This window comes from Acinonyx jubatus, chromosome A3 (genome assembly GCF_027475565.1).
Source record: "Acinonyx jubatus isolate Ajub_Pintada_27869175 chromosome A3, VMU_Ajub_asm_v1.0, whole genome shotgun sequence".
Taxonomy (NCBI): Eukaryota; Metazoa; Chordata; class Mammalia; order Carnivora; family Felidae; genus Acinonyx; species Acinonyx jubatus.
The window spans coordinates 98308202-98329554 of record NC_069388.1 but is presented as its reverse complement, the minus strand read 5'-3'; the positions used below and the strand labels follow the sequence as shown (position 1 = coordinate 98329554).

Genomic DNA, 21353 nt, shown 5'->3' with positions numbered 1-21353 from the left:
TCTTTGCTCTGGGCTCCCCATTGGCCTGGCTGAGGCTTTCTCAGAATTGTACTGCAGTCAGATGCTCTTCCTACCTTCCTTTCTTCCCTCCTCCCTCACACACCCCTGCACTATAGGCTGAAACCACCCACCTCCAGACATCGAGCTAGGCAAAATAACTCACTGCTTTTAGTCAGCTATTTTGTTACCTAGAGACAAACTGCATCCCAAATGACAAAGCACCCGCAAGCAGATAAATAGCCTAAGGGAAGGATATAAAACAAGAGGCTGGTTTAAAAACAGGAAAACATTTAATCCACTCCAAAAAACACATCAGGAACCACGGGAAAAATACCTATGATGGAAGAAGGATGTTGCTGGCTTCATGCTCTTATTCCTAGAATCCTGAGGCTCTGATGCTTAGAAGTTATTATCTGGTCCTTCAGCTACTCCCAGATACCCAGAAATAAATTATACACATCTGTAAAAAGAGTTCTGGCCTGCTGAAGCTAGGGGGAGCTAGACAAAAAGGAGAAAGGAGCATCGATCTATAATCACCTGATGAAAGAGCAGCCGGGTGGCAGCCCAGAGCCATCCCAGGTGGGTGGGCCCCTCTGACGCTCTGATGTGAACCAGAACCCACAAAACGGGTTGGCCCAGGGAATGTGCCAGTCAGCCTACGTTCAGCAACAACTTTGATACTACTACATCTTCAGCCAAAGCCCCAGGGAGCAAAGCCCTAAACTCCTCCTTCAAGCCCCCTGCTGGTTGGTCTCATCATTATCTCGCCTCTTCCAAATCTGTAAGAAATTAATACAACAGACATGTAGCAGCTGGCATTCATCCACACATATCTATCAAGTACCCCTCCTACCCTAAGCAATGGACAACCTGTCGCTCCACTTCCATATCTGTATGTCCCCTGAAACTAACTCGTAATAATCTTTCAGAAAATTCCCTTTTGCTTCTCTCCTCACTTTCCATCCCAAACTCACTTTCTAAAAATGAACTCGTAATTAAGCCTATAACCATAGACAAAGTCATTAAAGAAAGAGTTATCTCTAGGGGCGCCTGGGTGGCTCAGTCGGTTAAACGTCCAACTTCAGCTCAGGTCACGATCTCACGGTCCATAAGTTCAAGCCCCGCGTCAGGCTCTGTGCTGACAGCTCAGAGCCTGGAGCCTGCTTCAGATTCTGTGTCTCCCTCTCTCTCTCTGCCCCTCCCCTGCTCATGCTCTGTCTTTCTGTCTCAAAAATAAATAAAAACATTAAAAACTTAAAAAAAAAAAAAAAAAAGACTTATTTCTAGAATGAAAAGCATCTCCCTTCCTTTTTATAAGGCTGTTGCTTTTTCTTAGTCTCAGTCTTCCTTCCTTGTTAGGTACCAGAACAGTTATAAGAAGTAGAGATACTCTGCTCCACGAGTTCTCAATCCAATAGAGAAGACCGTTAAAATAAGGTTGGCGTTCTAGTAAAGACGTGCAGAAAGCACATGGGGTCACAAAGAGTGCTGACTTGACTTAGGATGCGGGGGAAAGCTTGAGAGCCAACTCCTAGTTGGGTGTCCTGATGATTCTAAGCTCTTCCTCCTTGAAACCAAATCACATACCTCTGTAAAACTAACCTAGCCACACATATAACCCCCTTGCTCATCCATAAATCTTCTAAGATTCCCTGCCCTTCTCTTTTCTGACAATCACTCCTGGGCTCTCAGGGCCATCTGATCTTGGCCCTACCTCACTCCTCAGTGCATCCCAGCAGGTACCCAGTCTAACCAAGGCTTTAACTCAATCCCACTTCCTGCCTTGACTCACATCATTCCTCTCACCGGCCTCACACCCCGTCTGTTCAACACTCACCAAGTTCATGCCCAACTCACCTGAATGTAAGCCTCCGACAGCGTGATCATCTGGGGAAGGATGTCAGTCACCTGGAGGTCTTGTAATTCATACCATTTGCCTGTCCCCTGCAAAAAAGTATGAAGAAATGGGTTAGTCTGCTCCTTAATACCAAAAGGTGTAGAAAGAAAAGACTGCAGCAAAAAGCGAGAAAAATCAGAACAGCCACTAGACTATCACTCAGCAAGAGTCATATTAAGAGGGTGCATGACTTCTGCTGCCATCATTCAATTTAAAGAGTTCTTGGGGTGCTGATCTTGGCAAACTCAATCCCTGCCTCGGATTCCTCAAAGTACAGTGGAGTCTCCCAACACTTTTAAGAATTTAGATGGGGAGAGGCGCCTGGGTGGCTCACTCAGTTAAGCTTCTGACTTCAGCTCAGGTCATGATCTCATGGTTTGTGAGTTCGAGCCCTGCATTGGGCTCTGTGCTGATAGCTTGGAGACTGGAGCCTGCTTCGGATTCTGTGTCTTCCTCTCTCTCTGCCCCTCCCCCACTTGTCCTCTGTCTCTGTCTCTCAAAAATAAATAAATGTAAAAAAAAATAATTTAGATGGGCAATAAAGAGAAAAAAGAGGAAGCCCTCTACTCCTCACCTAAGATGACTCCTTGTTGCCCATAAATGTTAGATTAGACACAGCAGGTGCAATGTTAACTACTGGGAAAACTTAAAAGTAGACATCCTCACCCCCAATGCCAGAGAGCACAGCAACAGCCAAGAAAAGCATCCTTCATGAACACTGTTCACAATACTAACCCATTTCCTTTGGACTATAAAACCTGTGCGGCAAATTCAGCAAAATCTACCTTACTTCATGCTGCCATAAACAAGGGGGAAAAGAAGTTTCTGGATTATGGCAGAGGCACTTCTGGAAGCTCACCTGCCTCATCCATCCAAACTTCAAAGAAATACCAAAGACAGATACTACAGACTATAGATATTCCAGATAGTCAATAGTTCAGAATATACAAAACCTTGAGCTTTTGTTAAAGCTCAAGATCATGTAATCAAGTCCCCATTCCTGTTTCAAGTAGTGGTTAAGAACATGGTGGAACTAATTATCTGGGTTCAAAGCCCAAATCTATCAACTTCAGATAAATTACTCAAACTCTGAGCCTAGGTTTCCTTGTTTGTAATTTTTAAAAAAAATTTTTTTTTCAACGTTTATTTATTTTTGGGACAGAGAGAGACAGAGCATGAACGGGGGAGGCGCAGAGAGAGAGGGAGACACAGAACCGGAAGCAGGCTCCAGGCTCTGAGCCATCAGCCCAGAGCCTGACGCGGGGCTCAAACTCACGGACCGCGAGATCGTGACCTGGCTGAAGTCGGACGCTTAACCGACTGCGCCACCCAGGCGCCCCTCCTTGTTTGTAATTTAAAAAAAAAAAAAAAAAAGGTAGGTAGGGTGCCTGGGTGGCTCAGCTGGTAGGACATCTAACTCTTGGTTTCAGCTCAGGTCATGATCTCACAGTTCGTGGGTTCCAGCCCCGGGTCAGGATCCATGCTGGTAATGCAGAGCCTGCTTGGGATTCTCTCTCTCCCTGTCACTGCCCCTCCCCCTCTAGCACACGCACAGGCTGTCTCTTTCTCAAAATAAATAAACAAACATGGGGTGCCTGGGTGGCTGGGTCAGTTAAGCATCTGACTTCAGCTCAGGTCATGATCTCACAGTTCGTGGGTTTGAGCCCCACGCCGGGCTCTGTGCTGACAGCTCAGAGCCTTGGAGCCTGCTTTGGATTCTGTGTCTCTTTCTCTCTCTGCCCCTACCCCACTCATGCTCTCTCTCAAAAAAATGAATAAACATTAAAAAAAAATTTTTTTAATAAACGCTAAAATAGAAAAGAATGGTACCATTAACACCTGTCTTATAGGTGTATTTTAAAAGTACAAATAAGATGAACATACACTGAGCACTTGGCATACCTTCTAGTGCACAGTAAAATGCTTGAAAAACAGAGCTAGTTATTATTAAACTCATAGTCCCAGACGACTAATCAAATTAAAACAATCTGTGCTAATAACCTGTGTGATACCAAATATATCTTAAGTACATGTTTCATCCTTTTTAGTTTGAGACAAATTCAAAAAAGTTTTTTTTTAGCTGAAAGGAAGCCTTTAGACCAGTGCTTCATAAACTTTAATTATATACCAGAGGGTCTTGTTAAAATGCGAATTCTGATTCAGTTGGTTTGGGTGGAGCCTAAGATTCCACATTTCTAGTGAGTTCTCATATGATATCAATGCTGCTAGAAAGAGGATTCACTCCACTTCAGGTGGTAAGGCTCTAGTCTAGGACAGTGGTGTTCAACCTTGGCTTCACAATGGAGTCTCCTAGATAACTTTAAACATCATGATGCCTGGCTCCCACCTCCCGATAATCTAATGCAGTCTCTTAACTCTGACTGACATTTTGAGCCAGATAAATTAATTGTTACGGGGGCTCCCTATGCACTGTAGGATATTTAGCAGCATCCCTGACCTCTATTCCAGGTGAAAACCAACAAGCATAAATTCCATTGTTCTAATGTACTTGGCCTGGAGTGGCCCAGGCATCAGGATTTTAAAATCTCCCTAGGTGAGTCCAATGTGCAGCCAAAATTGAGAACCACTGCCTGAAACCCACCACTGACAGCTCTATTACTTGCAGAGCTCCAAAGTCAAGGTCAAGAGAGGACAGACTGAAGAGAGCTGCCCATTGAAATGCCAAAGGAACAACCGCCATTTTTACCACTCACATGATGAAGCACATGGATCCGGTAGGAGCCCTCAGAGGGCTTGCCATCATGGACGATGTTGGCGATGAGGTCGTACGTGGTATTTTTGTGTACTGCTTGTACTTCTTCAGACAAGTATTCTCTCAGATCCACATTTCTGGTGATAAAGAAAAGAAAGCCAAAAGATCAAAGGATACAGAGGTTAGCTGTCCTACACCAGTGGACCACAGAGTTATTGGACCCTAGTTTAGGACCTGAAACAAGGCAGGCTGGCAGAGCCATGGAAGCCCAGGTTGGGGGAAATTCACATACTTTGCCACAAAAATGAGTTAAACTAGAAAGACTGGCTCTACAGGAAAAGTACATTTTAGAAGCACGTCTAACCACTAAAAAGGCACAGCCTAGAGTCCTTCAGATTAGAAATGGAATGAGGGCTCTTCCCCTTCAGAGCCATGTGTGAGTTTAAGCAGGTTACACAACCTAAGGCTCTTGTGTGATATGAGAATGAGCGTCACCATCTCCTCTGGGACAGTGACATGAAAGGAGAGGCCAAGTCTAACACCTTACCCTCTGCCCCGTCCAGGAATCCCGCAGCCACAATGTTTGGGGACGCCTGGTCCCTAGCCTCTGGCTGTGAAGGGCCTGCCATTATGATTCTGTGAGTTGCCACTGTGCATGATCATTTGAACTATTTCAATATGGCAAACCAGGCAGACCAGTAGCTCCAGCACAAAAAGGGGAGTTTACTCAAGGTAATCAGACTAAGTGATGCAGCTAGAACCAAGCCCTGGAGAAGCAGCAAGATCCAAGGGAGCCACTTGCCCTCTTTTCTGCTTCTGACAACAGCTTTGTTCTCCTCCTCCTTTGGTAGCCCAGCTTTCTCTTCTTTATGTGGCCCATCTTGGCTACTCCACAGCGTCCTAATTTACAGTTCTGGTTGCCAAAAGAAACTACTGACTAGGTTCTTTCAATTGGGACTTAGAAATACCAATTTTATTTTTAATATCTCAACATTCACTTTCAAATATAGAGAAGCATTCTTGAATCTGGAATAAAATCTGCCTTCGTGTTTTATTTGTTGGATTCTATCTACTGCCTGAAGCATAAACACCAGTTATCACAAAGTAAAGTGCTATGATAAATGTTAACTATGAAGATGGAACAAAGACAATTGTGAAGAACTTTCCAACAGTTAAACAGGGAGACAGAATGACAGTTAACACAAGTAAGAGAAACTGTATCATGTTTCTAATCTCTGTAGAATGGATATGGTGCTGTCTGAGGTACCACCACTCAAAATATGAAATACAGTAACATCATCTCTGAAGGATTCACAAGAAATGGTAACCGTGACCACGTATGTGGTCACATAAACTATGAATATACTACCGGTCCAAAATACAAAAACCGCATCTTTGCTCTACATAGCTTTCTACGTGCTAGTGATAGCTATTTATTTCTACAGGCAACGTACAATACAGATTGCAACATTTATTGTTAAAAGAGAATTTAAGTTTCCTTTTTAATGTTTATTTATTTTTGAGAGAGATAGAGAGAGAGCAAGCACAAGTGCGGGAGGGACAGAGAGAGGGCAACACAGAACCTGAAGCAGGCTCCAGGCTCTGAGCTGTCAGCACAGAGCCCAACACACGGCCAGTGAACTCACGGGCAGTAAGATCATGACCTGAGCCAAAGTCTGACACTCAACCAACTGAGCCACCCAGGCGCCCCTATCGTTAAAGATAATTTAGATATGAGTCCCAAGAAATCCATGTGAACTCCAGATAGCCAGAACACCTACGGGATGCTAAGGGCTGTCTTCCCATGCTACCTTCTCCTCAGCTTTAACAACAGCTGCCCACACTTATTTGTCTGAACAAGTCCTAGAGAAATTCTCAGGAGTATCAATACTCATGTTTTCATGACTGAACCAAAATTGTTGGAAGTGGCAGAAATGAATGAATACACGTTAAATCATTTCATTTTAGAAACTAACCAAAGGAGCATACCACACTCATCTCCCAATCACAACAGTCCAATTTAGAAAACACCTCATTAGCTGGAAGTGCAACCTTAAACCTGTGCTCCCAAAACCCCTATCTCCAAACGAGCAGAAGGCATCTAATCAGTGCAAGTCTGACTGATCTCTGGTAGTAAGAAGATGTGTATGGAATAAAACACAGGAGAAAAATTAGGTATGGAAAGGGTCCTTTTCTCAATCCCTATCAAAATAACACCAGCATTCTTCACAGAGCTAGAACAATCCTAAAATTTGTATGGAACCAGAAAAGACCCCAAAATAGCCAAAGCAGTCCTGAAAAACAAAACCAAAGCTGGAAACATCACAATTCCAGACTTCAAGCTGTATTACAAAGCTGTAATCTACAAGACAGTATGGTACTGGCACAAAAGCAGACACTCAGATCAATGGAACAGAATAGAGAACCCAGAAATGAACCCACAAACATATGGCCAACTAATCTTTGACAAAGTAGCAAAGAATATCCAATGGAAAAAAGTCTCTTCAGCAAATGGTTTTGGGAAAACTGGACAGCGACATGCAGAATGAACCTGGACCACTTTCTTACACCATACACAAAAATAAACTCAAAATGGATAAAAGACCTAAATGTAAGACAGGAAGCTATCAAAATCCTAGATGAGAAAACAGGCAACAACTTCTTTGACCTCAGCCACAGCAACTTCTTACTTGACACGTCTCCAGAGACAAGGGAAACAAAAGCAAAACTGAACTACTGGGACATCATCAAGACAAAAAGCTTCTGCACAGCAAAGAAAACAATCAGCAGAACTAAAAGGTAACCAATGAAATGGGAGAAGATATTTTGCAAATGACATATCAGATAAAGAGTTAGCATAAAAAGTCTATAAAAAACTTACCAAACTCAACACCTGAAAAACAAAATAATCTAGTGAAGAAATGGGAAGACACAATACACACTTTTCCAAAGAAGACGTCTTATCCAGATGGCAAACACACACATGAAAAAATGCTCAACATCACTCATCATTAGGGAAATACAAATTAAAACCACTCTAAGACCTCACACCTGTTAGAATGGCTAAAATTAACAACTCAGGCAACAACAGATGTTGGAGAGGATGTGGAGAAAAAGGAACCCTTTCTCACTGCTGGTGGGACTGCAAACTGGTGCACTCTGGAAAACATGGAGTTTCCTCAAAAAATTAAAAATAGAACTACCCTACGACCCAGCAATTGCACTACTAGGTATTTATCTAAGGGATACAGGTATGCTGTTTTGAAGGGACACATGCACCCCAATGTTTATCACAGAGCTATCAACAATAGCCAAACTATGGAAAGAGTCCAACGTCCATCCACTGATGAAAGAATAAAGAAAATGTGGTGTGTGTGTGTGTGTATACATATATACATGTGGGGTGTGTGTGTGTGTGTGTGTGTGTGTGTGTGTACATACACACACACACACACACACACACACACGCACAATGGAATATTACTCGGTGGTCAAAAAGAATGAAATCTTACCATTTGCAACAATATGGATGGAATGAGAGTGTATTATACTAAGCGAAATAAGTCAGACAAAGACAAGTCATATCACATGACTTCACACATATGTGGAATTTAAGATACAAAACAGATGAACATAATGGAAGGGAAGCAAAAATAATGTAGAAACAGGGAGGGAGACAAACCATAAGAGACTCTTAAATACAGAGAACAAACTGAGGGTTGCTGGAGGTGTTTTGGGTGGGGGGATGAGCTAAATGGGCAAGGGCCATTAAGGAAGATAATTGTTGGGATGAGCACTGGGTGTTATATGTAAGTGATGAATCACTAAATTCTGTTCCTGATATCATTATTACACTATATGTTAACTAACTTGGATATAAATTTTAAAAAAGAAAAAAAAGAAAAGAAAAGGGTCCTTTTCAACAAGTGGAGACTTTGGCTAATCTGGAACCATGTTACTCTACAAGTAATTACAGTGCATGAAGTACTTAAAGTGCAGGTTTCCAGAATTAGTCTCTAAAAGGCTAACCAGTTAAGAAGTTGCCTTTTTCTCAACTTCTCCAAAGTAAGCTTTCCAAAGTACAAACTACTGAAGTCAGTTACCAAAAACCTAAATGCAACCGGTAGCCAAATAAACATACCCCAGGTGCAACATAAAAGAAACCAATGGGTTGGGGCGCCTGGGTGGCTTGGTCGGTTAAGCGTCCGACTTCGGCTCAGGTCATGATCTCACGGTCCGTGAGTTCGAGCCCCGCGTCGGGCTCTGTGCTGACAGCTCAGAGCCTGGAGCCTGTTTCGGATTCTGTGTCTCTCTCTCTCTCTGCTCCTCCCCTGTTCATGCCCTGTCTCTCCCTGCCTCAAAAAAATAAATAAACGTTAAAAAAAAAAAAAAAAGAAACCAATGGGGTAATGAATGATATCTCTGTGGTGACTGAGCAAGAACCATTATCAATACATAGTCCTCCCTCCCCGGGAACTGCCCTGGAGTCAAGAGCACTCCCTCCTACCAGGAACACACTGGTGACTGTGGCAATTCATAAGAGTCCAGTTCTGAAAGAAATCCCCAATACATGGGCCTTCAAAGGAAGGTTCTCTGTGGTCCACTCAAGGTGGCAGAGAGCTGGCTTCCATGGGCCCCAATTTCACTCTATTTATCACATAGACAAGATGCTAGTGAAGAAGAGTGTGGGAAAAGCAAGTAAGAGGTTCCCCTGTAATGCTAACTACAAAGGTTACCTCTCTTCAACTCAGATTCTTGGTGATCTCTGAACCAGGAAAAATAAAATGCTATACCTGGAAGGACCTGTAGGATTCATCTAGACCAAGCCTCTCATTTTACCCATGTGAGAATAAATCCAGAAAATATGCAAATGACCTGTCCAAAGTCACAAAGCTAGGATGGTACAGAACTCAGGCCTCTTTAATTTCAGATACTACCCCCTTAAACACTACAAAGAATTAAGAATTAGAACCATTTTCTTTCTTTCTTTCTTTCTTTTTTTTTTTTAAAGATTTTACTTTTTAAAGTAATCTCTATACCCAACATGAGACTTGAACTCACAATGCCAAGATCAAGAGTCGCATGCTCCACCTACTGAGCCAGCCAGGCACCCCATGGAACCATTTTCAAAAGAGAAAACTGGCAGTCTTGATATGGTTTGGGGAACTGAGAAACGGAGAGGGACGGAGAGAGAAAGAAAAGAAGGGACGAGCATGGATACATTAGAGCTCCCAAACTACTTTGTGAAGGTTTAAAAACAACAACCCTAATGAGCTAAACAACAAGTTAATCCTATCATATATCCACCCAAATCCTTCTCAATAAGACAGTGTCTTAGGGCTCCACTCTTCCTTACCTAAATGCCAGCACACAGAGACCCACACTTCCTCCTGCTAGCCCTTCCACCAGGTCTCTCCGGGTTCTCAGAGAGATCTTCTTCAGAGTATGAAAACCATGTCTCTTGAGAACTGAAAACCAACTGTCTATCTCCAAAAGGATCTTGCAGATTTCTGAGTTAGAAAGTAGCAAATTAAAAGCATCTGGTACAACTCCTCCCAGTTTGCATTAAAATACTCATAAATGTTCATAAAGAAACAACTGCATGATAAACTAAAAATAAGACTACACATCAAAATTTATGTTTCTCACCAATAGAAATTAAACACATTCCAGATTTTACCTGGCAAAAAATAAGACAGAAGGACCCCAAGATGGCAAGACAAAGCTGGAACCATCCCCATTGTCCATGCCTAACCACAGTATGCAAGAAGATGCAATGACCAGCAAACAGATGGACAGACTCGGGGTCATCTTCGAAGCCAGGCAGAATCCTACCTGTCCTGCCCTGCTTTCATCCAGTTTTCCCTATATGGAAAGACTACATTTTCCAGCAAGCAACAGGCAAGGAGGAGAAAGAAGGACTGCCTCTAGGGACACATCTATCCCTGAGGTCCCTGAAATATTTGTATCCTTCCAAGAACTCTTAACTTACATAGTGTATGTAGGCTCTATTCCCAGCAATCTCTAAATAAGACAGTCCAAAATTAATAATAGTATAAAAATATAAAAAATTTAGGCTCACTTTCCCTGAGAGTAAGAGAAGCAGGGTAATACTCACGTAATAGGGAAGTTGACAATAGTTGGATTCTTCTCCACAAAGAAATTGTTCTTAGTGAATCTCTTAATACAAAAGATTAGATACGGAGGCAGCTTGGTGAGCTGGAAGCGCTTTAGAAAGTTTTCCTTGTAGGTCTTATATTCCTAGAGAGAGAGACGGGGGAGAAGAAAATTATCAAATTAGTGTTGGAGTATCAGGACAGGGGCAGGAGTTTTGTTTTGGTTTGGATTTTTAAATATAATTCTGCCTTACACTTAAGAATTCAGAAGACACCTGATTGCAAAAGCCATGTTAAGATCTTAGGAACAGTAACACAACTAAGACTACCTAAAATACAAGTGCGGAACATGTTTAAGCCAGTACATGAACATGCTGCTGAATTCTACCCATAGCAATATGAGTATCCATTTCTACAAGGAAAACAAAAATGTCAAATGAAAAAGAGGAGTTGTTAAAAGCTGCAGAACTAAAACAAAACCATGAGAGCATCACTTAATTCAAAATAAGGAAGAAGTTGCCGACTATTCAGTAAAGGCATACTGCCATGGAATAAGTACTTCTGAAGCAGTGAGGGCCCCTTCATCAATGAGGATATTCCAGAAAATGGAAGAACGGAAACTACAAAACTCTTAGAAGAAAACATAAGGGTAAATTTTCATGACCTAGGACTTGACAATCTATTCTTACATATGAAAACAAAATCACACGCTTCAAAAGAACACCTAGACGGTATTTCGTCAAAACTTGAAACTTCTGTGCTTCAAATGATACTATCAAGATGGTGAAAACGCAATCTATATAAGAGGAGAAATGCTTGTAAAATCAGACATCTGATAAGGAACAGTATCTAGATTATATAAAGCATTCTTACAACTCAATAATAAAAAGATAACCCAATTTAAAAATGCACAAAGGACCTGAATAGACATTTCTCCAAAGATGATATACAAATGTCCAACGAGCACGTGAAAAGATGCTTAACAGCATTAGTCATCAGGGAAATACAAAGTGTTGTACTTCACAAGTGTGAGATATATGCACAAGTGTTGTAAATTCACAAGTGTTGGTGAAGATGTAGACAAACTGGAGCACTCATACACTGCTGATGGGAATACAACATGGTGTAGCCACTTTGGAAAAACAGTCTGGCAGTTCCTCAAACAGCTAAACATAAGAGTTACCATATAGCCCAGCAATTCCACTTCTTAATCATCACTCAAGAGAAATGAAAACATGTTCACAGAACAACCTGTAGACTTTTATGGCAGCATTATTCACAGTAGCCAAAAGGTAGAAACGATCCCAAATGTCCAGCAACTGACGAATGGATGAACAAAATATGGTCTATTCATACAATGGGATCTAATTTGGCCACAAAAAGGAATGAAGTAGTGATACATGCTACACCATGGATGAACCCTGAAAGCATTATGCTAAGTGAAAGAAGCAAATCCCAGAAGAGCACATTACAAGGATTCCATTACAGGACATGTCCAGAATGGGCAAATCCACAGAGACAGAAAGTAGATGAGTAGTTGCCTATGGTTGGGGGAGACGAGGTTGGTAACCAAAGGGTAATGAAAACACTAATGAGGAAAATGTTCTACAACTAATTGTGGTGGTGGTAGCACATGTCTGTGGATACAGTAAAACCCACTGAATTATATAACTTTAAGTGGGTTAAATGTATAGTGTATGAATTATATCTCAATAAAGCTATTACTTTTTTAAAAATCAAGTTCCCTTGTCACATGATACATAACCTGAGAGCACTGGAGAAATAAGCTTTCTGTCTCTAGTACACACATCATAGCTATACCTTTCAGGTGAATCTTTGATCATCTAAGGGTATAAGCACTACTGGAAAAAATGTCTTTTTTGTTGGTATCAAGTAACCTCTGTGTGGTTGAAATAAAATACTGTATTAAAAGCAAAAAGTTTTTTTTAATCAGGTAAATGCTAAGAGATTTCACTGCCCACATCTGAATCTATGATCAAGTTGACATCAAAACCACTCTTTTCAAGAGGGAAGGAAACAAACCACAAGAGACTCTTCATGATAGAGAACAAACTGAGGGGTGAGAGGGGGATACGGGTGGAGAATGGGCTAGATGAGTGACAGGTATTAAGGAGGGCACTCATAATGAACACTGCGTATTGCATGTAAGTGATGAATCACTGACACCAATACAGCACTGTATATTAACTAAAATTGAAATTAAATAAATAAATAAGCATTCTTTTTAATCATCTCTCAGACTAGCGAAGGATTTAATACCTAAATGATGTCACGGCCTAACTTAACAAAGGTTTCTCAGGAGTTCCTGAGAAAGCCTGAGGAAAGACTTTCACCATGGACATAAGTACCACATTCAAATAGCAAGGAACGATTTGGCTTTGACTACATATTACACTGTAATAGTACTGTTAATCAATTTTATTGGTCTCAAAGTTTTATTTGTCTACATTGTAAATCTGTTATAATTTCATACTTGCTTACAAGCTGTAGGTGTAAGGAGCTTATACCAACATTTACACGCATGCTAAGGTGGTTAACATAGAAGAATAAATTTAATCACACCATATATTAACTAACTTGGATGTAAAAAAATAAGCAGAAAAAAATAAAATTTGTACATATGCATTACATACGGTATCACCTTAAAATATAAAGATATAAATGATAAGGACATTGCAAAAAAAAAAAAAGAATAAATTTAAGTCAATACTGAGGGTTCATGGGAATCTTAATATTACTTAAATGTGAACAAACAGTGATAAGAGGGACCAAGTAGTATGGCTGAAAAAGTCAGATGAAAAATCTGAGTCTAGATTCCTGGTTCTGACACTTAAAACCATAAAATAAACAAACTGAGCTACTACAAACCCTAAGGTCTCTCTTTCACCATCCCAAAATGAGTCTCTAAAAGACAGTGTTCGACATCTTACCAATCTCTGAGCGTGTGTGTGCACACACGTGTGTGGGTGTGACACGGGCAGGTGCCACTGTACAAGGATATCCAGGGCTTGTTTTGCTTATTAAACTTGCTAACAGTACCTGACAATGGACTTGGACACTGAACGGAAACAGAGATGGAGGTTAGTAAAGGCGTGTTTTAGGCGTGAGCTGCCTAGCTCCCAATTCCGCCTTTTCAAGGAAAGGCCCTGATTCACAGGATCCCTGAACAGAAAGGACACCTGATTCAAGTGGTCCTTTCAACCCACTAGGAATCCTGAAGCAGAGTAGCAGAAGACTGGGCCTTGGAGCAACTGAAGTAAGGTAATGGCAGCCTGTGCAAGGGACAATCAACAGACCGCCACTTCTGAGAACCCTGTCACCCTAGTTCTGTCCTTCCCAAGTCCTGCTCTGTTCAAGTCTCCCTAAGACCTTCAAGAGATGCCTTCCAATAAAGTTCCTCTTTTAGTTTAGTGAGTTTTCTGTTGCTATTTAATATCTGAAAACAAAAGAAACTTAGCTAATGAAGAGAAAGAGCAGAAAGGGTTTGGAATGAGACATCAGGTGAAAAAAATTCTCCCAGTAAAGAACAGAAAGGATTAAATTTGTCTAGGATAAAGAAGGGAATTAAACTGAGAAACAGTTAACTCAGTAGATAAGAAGACACTTTTAACTTAATAAAAAGTAATATGATAGTAAGAACAAATTATTTCATCTATATTTTAGCTCTATTTTTTTCCACTTGAATACTGACACTACATTCTTTAAAAGATTTTAAAATTTCTACTATCCTAAATACCCGCTCCTTTCTCCATCCTACCCAGAAGCAGATGGCTGAAAGGAACATATGAGAAGTGTAAGAGAGGGCACTGCCAATCAAGCGAAGAGTTGGGGTGACCAGCTAGAAACAGCGTGGAGTTTGGGAGGCTCAATACACACAATACGTTTTATAATAAATGCATTCCACAAACGTGGCGACTTCCAACTATAAAAAGAAACTGAAAAAAGTCCAGAGAGAGAAAGGAGCATCAGCAGGGCAGCTGTGCAAATAGACTACCTTCTCGGTGATGCCGTTGAATTTGGCCAGGATGTTGAAGAGCGGCACCTGAGGGATAATGAGCTGCTCCTTCTCGTCCTTGTAGAGGGGAGCGGTAGGGAGATCCAGTGTCAGGTACATGAAGGTGGACTCCACCATTGTCTCCTGGTACTCATCATTATGCAGCAGCTGCTCTTTTTCTTCTGCTGGCTAGAAATGAGGAAGAAGAAAAAGGAGGGAAGGAATGTGAGCAGTATGCATACCATCACACACAGAAAGAAACAATGTTTTTATTCATTTTGTATCGGAGTGAAGACAGCGCCCAAGAGACTGGGCATTTCATGGACAGCATCGCTGCCTGGGTAGAGTAATGCAAACACTGAGGGACTTCCATCCTCAGAGAGATGGCTTTTTAAATTTTTTGAGAGAGAGAGAGAGAGAGAAAGCATGGGAGACGGAGAGAGAGAAAGAATCTTAAGCAGGCTCCATGCTCAGCGCAGAGCCTGACACAGGGCTCAATCCCATGACCCTGAGACCATGACCTGAGCCAAAATGAAGAGTCAAATGTTCAACTGACTAAGCCACCCAGAAGACCCTAGAGAGATTGTATTTAAATACCAGACTATTTAAAACCCTTTTAGATGATCTAGAAGGCTTATCTGAGCTTTCTGAAAAATCACACCAGCACCACCCAATGGCCAGACCACTTAAACCAGCAAGACTTTTACCCTACTGTAACTGCCCAACTTAAGCACACTGGTGCAACAAAAGCACGAGGAGCTGTCGCTTGACAAGCGTTTTTGGAGAACCTCATCTTGAGACAAGAGGCCTTGATAGACCTCTAAGCCTCTCTCTGTCAACCCTGAATCCCCTCAGGTAAGATAAATCAGGCCAAGAGTCAGTTTCAACCCCCACTCACCAGATCAGGATGAGGCAGCTTTTTAGTGAAGATCCTCATGGAACCCTGGAAAACATCAGTCACAATGGCTGTACAAACAGAAATCAAAATGCAAATTCTGTCAGGTTGGAAAGCATTTCCAGAATATAGTCCTAACTTCTAAATTTATGAAATAAACCAGCATTGTCCAGCTAAGACTCAAAGCTCTCAGTAAACACAGAAGTACCTTTGCAACATATACCACCATGGTACCTTCACCATTATTTGTGTAAATAATTACTTTGTGTCTGCCTTCTCCATAAGATACCCTCTAGCACAGGGCCTGTCCCATAGGAGAAAAATTAAGTGCATCTTAATGAATGAATGAAATGAATGATTTATAAACCCTAGAGACTTATGAATCACAGAAAAAAATCACAAGCAAAACAAGATACATCCAAAGACTTTCCCATAACCTTATGCTGTGTGCAAAGGAAGATAAAGTCCACCCTGCACTGGACATAAAACAAAAATGCAGACTGAGGGACAGAGCAGAACAGAACCAAAGCACTGAGACAGAAAGTACAACAGGGTTCTAGAATCCTAATAGGACACAAGTTACAGAACTCAGGTTGAAGACAGCTGGTAGAGGTGGTAGGGCCATCTGGCAGAGCATCAGCCCACAATTCCACATTAATAAACATTAACACCAGCAGAACAGAGAAAAAGGACAAGGAAAAAGCTGCATTAGGTCTCCAAAATTATTTATCTAGCTCAGCACTCTCTAAGCTAACAACTATTTCTGGCATTCATGAAAACTGTCTAACTACTGCTATGCCAACATGGATGTTAAGAGACCAACGGACTTAAAGTCTGAGAATCAATACGGAAGCAAGCCTCATTTCTCCCAAGTATAGGCCCAGGGGAAGGAACTAGCTTTTACTCTGCTTTACCAGTCAACTTAGAAGCCAGGCAAACCATGCAGTGAGTCCTCTTCACATTAACTCTTGCACTGCCAGGAGACTAGCAGTCGACAACATGCTGCCCAGCCCCTCAGTTTGGAACTAGGTCAGGATTTTAGAGCATTATTATATCTATTTCCATGTATTAAACATGCCATTGGATATAACCATATCCTAATTTTTAAAAATGGAGAGGAACCTATTTAGGAATAAAATTTAGTCCATGTATACACAGACACTACCCTAACACAAAAAAATAAAAAGTTAAGAAAAGGATGGGAAGTTGCAAAGTGCCTATAAAAGGAAGCAAACAAAAAAAGAGCTCCCTTTTACAAAATAACATGACTTACTCTTCTTTTTCTTCTTTGTGCCCCCCAGAGCTGAGTGTAGAGCATTCAGAAACCAGGACAGAAAGTCAACTCCATCCCCTGGGAAAGAAGGAAGGGTGAGGCATTTTGAAGCTGCAAATTAGTATAGTCCAAACCATGCGCTGGCTGGCATGATGCCACATTCCTGGTTTTCCTTCTTCCTTTCAGGCAACACCATCCTGTCCTCTGGGCGTCCTCCTCTATTTGGACATTAAATGCTGGCACTCCTCAAGGTCAAGCTCTTAGTCTTCTGATCTTTGCTCTCTCCCTGGGATCTCTGACCCAACCAGGACCTTCCATTATCATCTCTACTTCAAATGTGTATCTCACCACCCATCAAAAGCCAGTATTGAATTTCCCCTCTAAATCACTCCTTGGCCAGAATCTTGTTTATAAAACCTAAGTCTGTGGGGCGCCTGGGTGGCTGGGTCGGTTAAGTGTCCGACTTCAGCTCAGGTCATGATCTCATGGCTCGTGAGTTCCAGCCCCATATCGGGGTCTGTGCTGACAGCTCGGAGCCTGAAGCCTGCTTCGGATTCTGTGTTTCCCTCTCTCTGCTCCTACCCTGCTCACACTCTGTCTCTGTCTCTCTCAAAAATAAACATAAAAATAATAATAATAATAATAATAAATAAATAAAACCTAAATCTGACATCACATCTTGGCTTAAAAGCCTTCATTGACTCCCCACTGTTGTCAGGATATAACCCATCTCCTTCTAGTGGCACATAAACCCGACAATCCAGTCCCTCTCTCGCACCTCCACTTCAGCTCTCACACTGTCCCCCGGAATCCAAGCGCCTGGCTACTGGCAGCCTTGTGTCTGTTCCTGGCATATCCACGCTCCTGTTGGCAGTGTCCTCTTTAACCTGGAATGCCCAGCCCCAACCTATCTCCTCTGTGCCTGGAACTCAGCTAGCTCTTCCTCCACTCTGACTCCATACGACCTCCCATGTGCTCAGCCAGGGTTCCCTGCTCCACGCTCCCTCCCAGAGCATACTTCCCTTCCTCAATCACAGCGCTTACCACCCTGTGCTCACCTTTTTACACAACTATCTTCCCCACTAGAATGGGAGCTCCTGGAAGAAAAAAACTGTTGCTTATCCCTGCAGCCTTAAAACCTACTAGCAACAGGAATGGATGATGAACAAACTGACATGAGGCCAGAGGACACTGTATGAGATCCAGGTAGTAAGAGCTACAGTGTCCACATTACTCACACGGCAATAACTATTTGGACTTGGAGGGATGAAAACAGTCAAAACAGGTCATTGGAATATCTAGCCTGCAACATGACAAAATGAGAAACAAATGTGGCAAGTGCTTAAGGGTTGGCACCTTTCCCAGCCTCCTGGTTTTCCCCCAGAACCGTACAGTTTAGTTTACTACATATGACAGACTTTCTATCCAGCTGAAATCTCAGGACTCTGAACAGGGCAGGCTGATGAAAGAAGAATCAGGAACATAATCATATGATGAACTGGATACTCACCTGGTTACTACAAGGTTTACAGCAAGTACAAGTAAATTTGCTCATCAAACTAATTTTGTTGCCCTAACATCAGAAAATATGAATGACTGGGGTGCCTGGGTGGCTCAGTCGGTTAAGCATCCAACTTCAATTCAGGTCATGGTCTCATGGCTCATGAGTTCCAGCCCCACGTTGGGCTCTGTGCTAACAGCTCAGAGCCCAGAGCCTGCTTCGGATCTGTGTCTCCTCCTCTGTCTGCCCCTCCCCCCACTCATGCTCGTACGCTCGCGCTCTCTCTCTCTCCTTCAAAATAAACATTAAAAAAAAAAAAGGTTTAAAAAAAAAGACAAAATATGAATGACTTGTTCCTTACCTTGCTTGGTGATCTGAAAGGTCTTCTTGCTGCAAAGGACAACAGCCTGAAGCATCTCATGGGGAGACACGTGTGCCTTAAAATTTCGGGGGTTCCAGAGCTTTCTCATCAGCTCTCCAAAACGCTGGACCAACAAGAACATGATATCCCCTGGAGGACGCTTGATGTTCTTATAATTGTCTTCTTCCAGGAAGTAGTTCCGGAGAGGAGGAACATTAGACAAAGCCTGGAAGTCAAATACTTCAGCCAATTAATCCAGAGCCCCTGCGAAGGGCCCCCACGCACAACCCTGGGAGCCAAGCTCTTATAGAACCAGGCCTGTGATGGCCTCAAAGAGTCAAAAGGAAATGCTTAGGTTTAAAGTTCACATTATTATAGAAACATCCTCTGTGCTAAGTTTCACATAAAGTCCAGTTGTGCAGATACTTTGTTTTGGATATGAAGTTTTTTATTTATTATTTTTTTTTATTTTAGAGAATTTTTTTTAAGCAATGTGTATATCCAACATGGGGCTCAAACTTAAAACCCTGAGATCAAGAGGCACCCGTTCCACCAAATGAGCCAGCCAGGCAACCCAACCAAGAAGTTTAAAAAAAAAAAAGAAAAAAAGTATTCAGACGCCTAGGTGGCTCAGTTGGATGAGCATCCAACTCCTGATTTCAACTTAGATCATAATCCCAGGGTAATGGGATTGAGCCCCGCATCAGCCTCTGCACTAAGCATGGAGCCTGCTTAAGATTCTCTCCCCTTCTGCCTCCCTCTCTTGTGCACTCTCTCGCTCTAAAATTAAATAATTTTTTATAAAAAAGAATTCAAGTCCCTATTCACTGACCAACTTATTTAATAATTTCCTTCATTTATTCTAATTAGGTTTGTGACTATATTTGCATTCATAGGAATTAAAAGCTAGAAATCCAAACATTCCATTTGGCTAGGGCAGAGATAACTATCTGGAGGCCAAACTTCTCCCACCTCTCAAATGCACATTAAAATCTGGGCTCTGTGTCGACAGCTCAGAGCATGGAGTCTGCTTCAGATTCTGTGTCTCCCTCTCTCTCTGTCCCTCCCTCATTAGTACTCGTCTCTCTCTCTAAAAAACAAATAAAAACATTAAAAAAAAACTTTAAAAAAATGGGGTGCCTGGGTGGCTTAGTCGGTTAAACATCTAACTTCAGTTAGACTCAGGTCATGATCTCGCCATGCACGAGTTTAGGCCCTGTGTTGGGCTCTTGTGCTGACAGCTCAGACGCTGGAGTCTGCTTTGGGATTCTGTGTCTCTCTCTTTCTCTGTCCCTCCCTTACTAGTACTGTCTCTCTCTCTCTCAAAAATAAATAAAACCATTAAAAAAAATTTTTTTAAATAACATGAAAGTCATCTTAATAAAGTTTGGTGTTTTTCCCAAGTGTGGTATTTATTGAAAGAGTGATAATAATTAAATATAAAATAAAATAACAAAAATTAATATAATTATATATAAAAATGATACAAAATGAACATATATATAAAAGTGATTAATTCTGTTATGATCAAAAATGGCCAAAAGGTTTAGGAGAACAAAAATAAATTTTACCAAACAGAACTACTCTGCAATCCAGCAACTGCACCATTAGGTATTTATTTACCCAAAGGATACAAAAATACAGATGCAAAAGGGTACATGCACACCAATGTATACAGCAGCAGCATTATCAACAATAGCCAAACTATGGAGAGAGCCCAAATGTCCATCGATTGATGAATGAATAAAGATGTGGTGTATATAAACACAATGAAGTATTTGTTGGCCATCAAAAAGAATGAAATCTTGCCATCTGCAATGACGTGGATGAAGCTGGAATGTATTATGCAAAGCAAAATAAGTCAATCAGAGAAAGACAAATACCATATGATTTCACTCATATGTGGAACTTAAGAAACAACACAGATGAACATATGGGAATGGGCAGGGCAGGGGGGTGAAGAGAAGGAAACAAACCACAAGAGACTCTTAATGATACAGAACAAGCTATGGGTAATGGAGGGAGGTGGGTGGGAGATGGGTACTAAGGAGGACACACGCTATGATGAGCACTGAGTGTTGTATGTAACTGATGAATCACTGAATTCTGCTCCTGAAACCAATATTGCACTGTATGTTAACTAAAATTTAAATTAAAATAGTAATAATAATAATAATAATAATAATAATAAATTTTACCTCATTAAAGAAAGATAAAGACTAGCCATGTTGGTTCAGGAAGAAATAAAGCTCATTAGTATGAGCTACAAAACTGGGAGGGAAACCACAGAACAGACCCTAAATAAATGCCATCTCCCTACAGGTCCCTCCTGATGGGTTTGTGAATCCTTAACAGCACTGTGCTTACTATGAGCACAACTTTCTTTGGCAAGGTAATCCGTTTAGAAAGGAGGATAGAGGTTTCTGCTAAATACAATAAACCTAGGCATCTTAGAGGAAGACAACTCAGGACACAGGGAATACTGCAACAGAGGTGATTGGGAAAGCCCCTACAAGCTTAGCTCACCTAAATAAACAAGGACTTCATGCCTAGAGAATAATTACTAAAAAAAAGGGTTATTA

The 21353-nt window shown here is 41.5% G+C and overlaps 1 protein-coding gene across 1 annotated transcript in view; it reads right to left on the bottom strand.

Moving 5' to 3' along the window:
- Positions 1 to 271: 271 nt before the first annotated feature.
- The window catches only part of USP39 (ubiquitin specific peptidase 39), a 33632-nt gene continuing 12550 nt past the window's right edge, over positions 272 to 21353 (bottom strand). The window contains exons 6-13 of the mRNA XM_027072053.2: positions 18772 to 18997; positions 16910 to 16987; positions 15640 to 15707; positions 14742 to 14930; positions 10729 to 10871; positions 4612 to 4747; positions 1858 to 1944; positions 272 to 779 (exon numbers count right to left, since the gene is read on the bottom strand). Of these exons, the coding sequence (XP_026927854.1) occupies positions 732 to 779; positions 1858 to 1944; positions 4612 to 4747; positions 10729 to 10871; positions 14742 to 14930; positions 15640 to 15707; positions 16910 to 16987; positions 18772 to 18997 (975 nt within the window). The 3' untranslated portion in view covers positions 272 to 731. The remainder of the gene's footprint in view (positions 780 to 1857; positions 1945 to 4611; positions 4748 to 10728; positions 10872 to 14741; positions 14931 to 15639; positions 15708 to 16909; positions 16988 to 18771; positions 18998 to 21353) is intronic.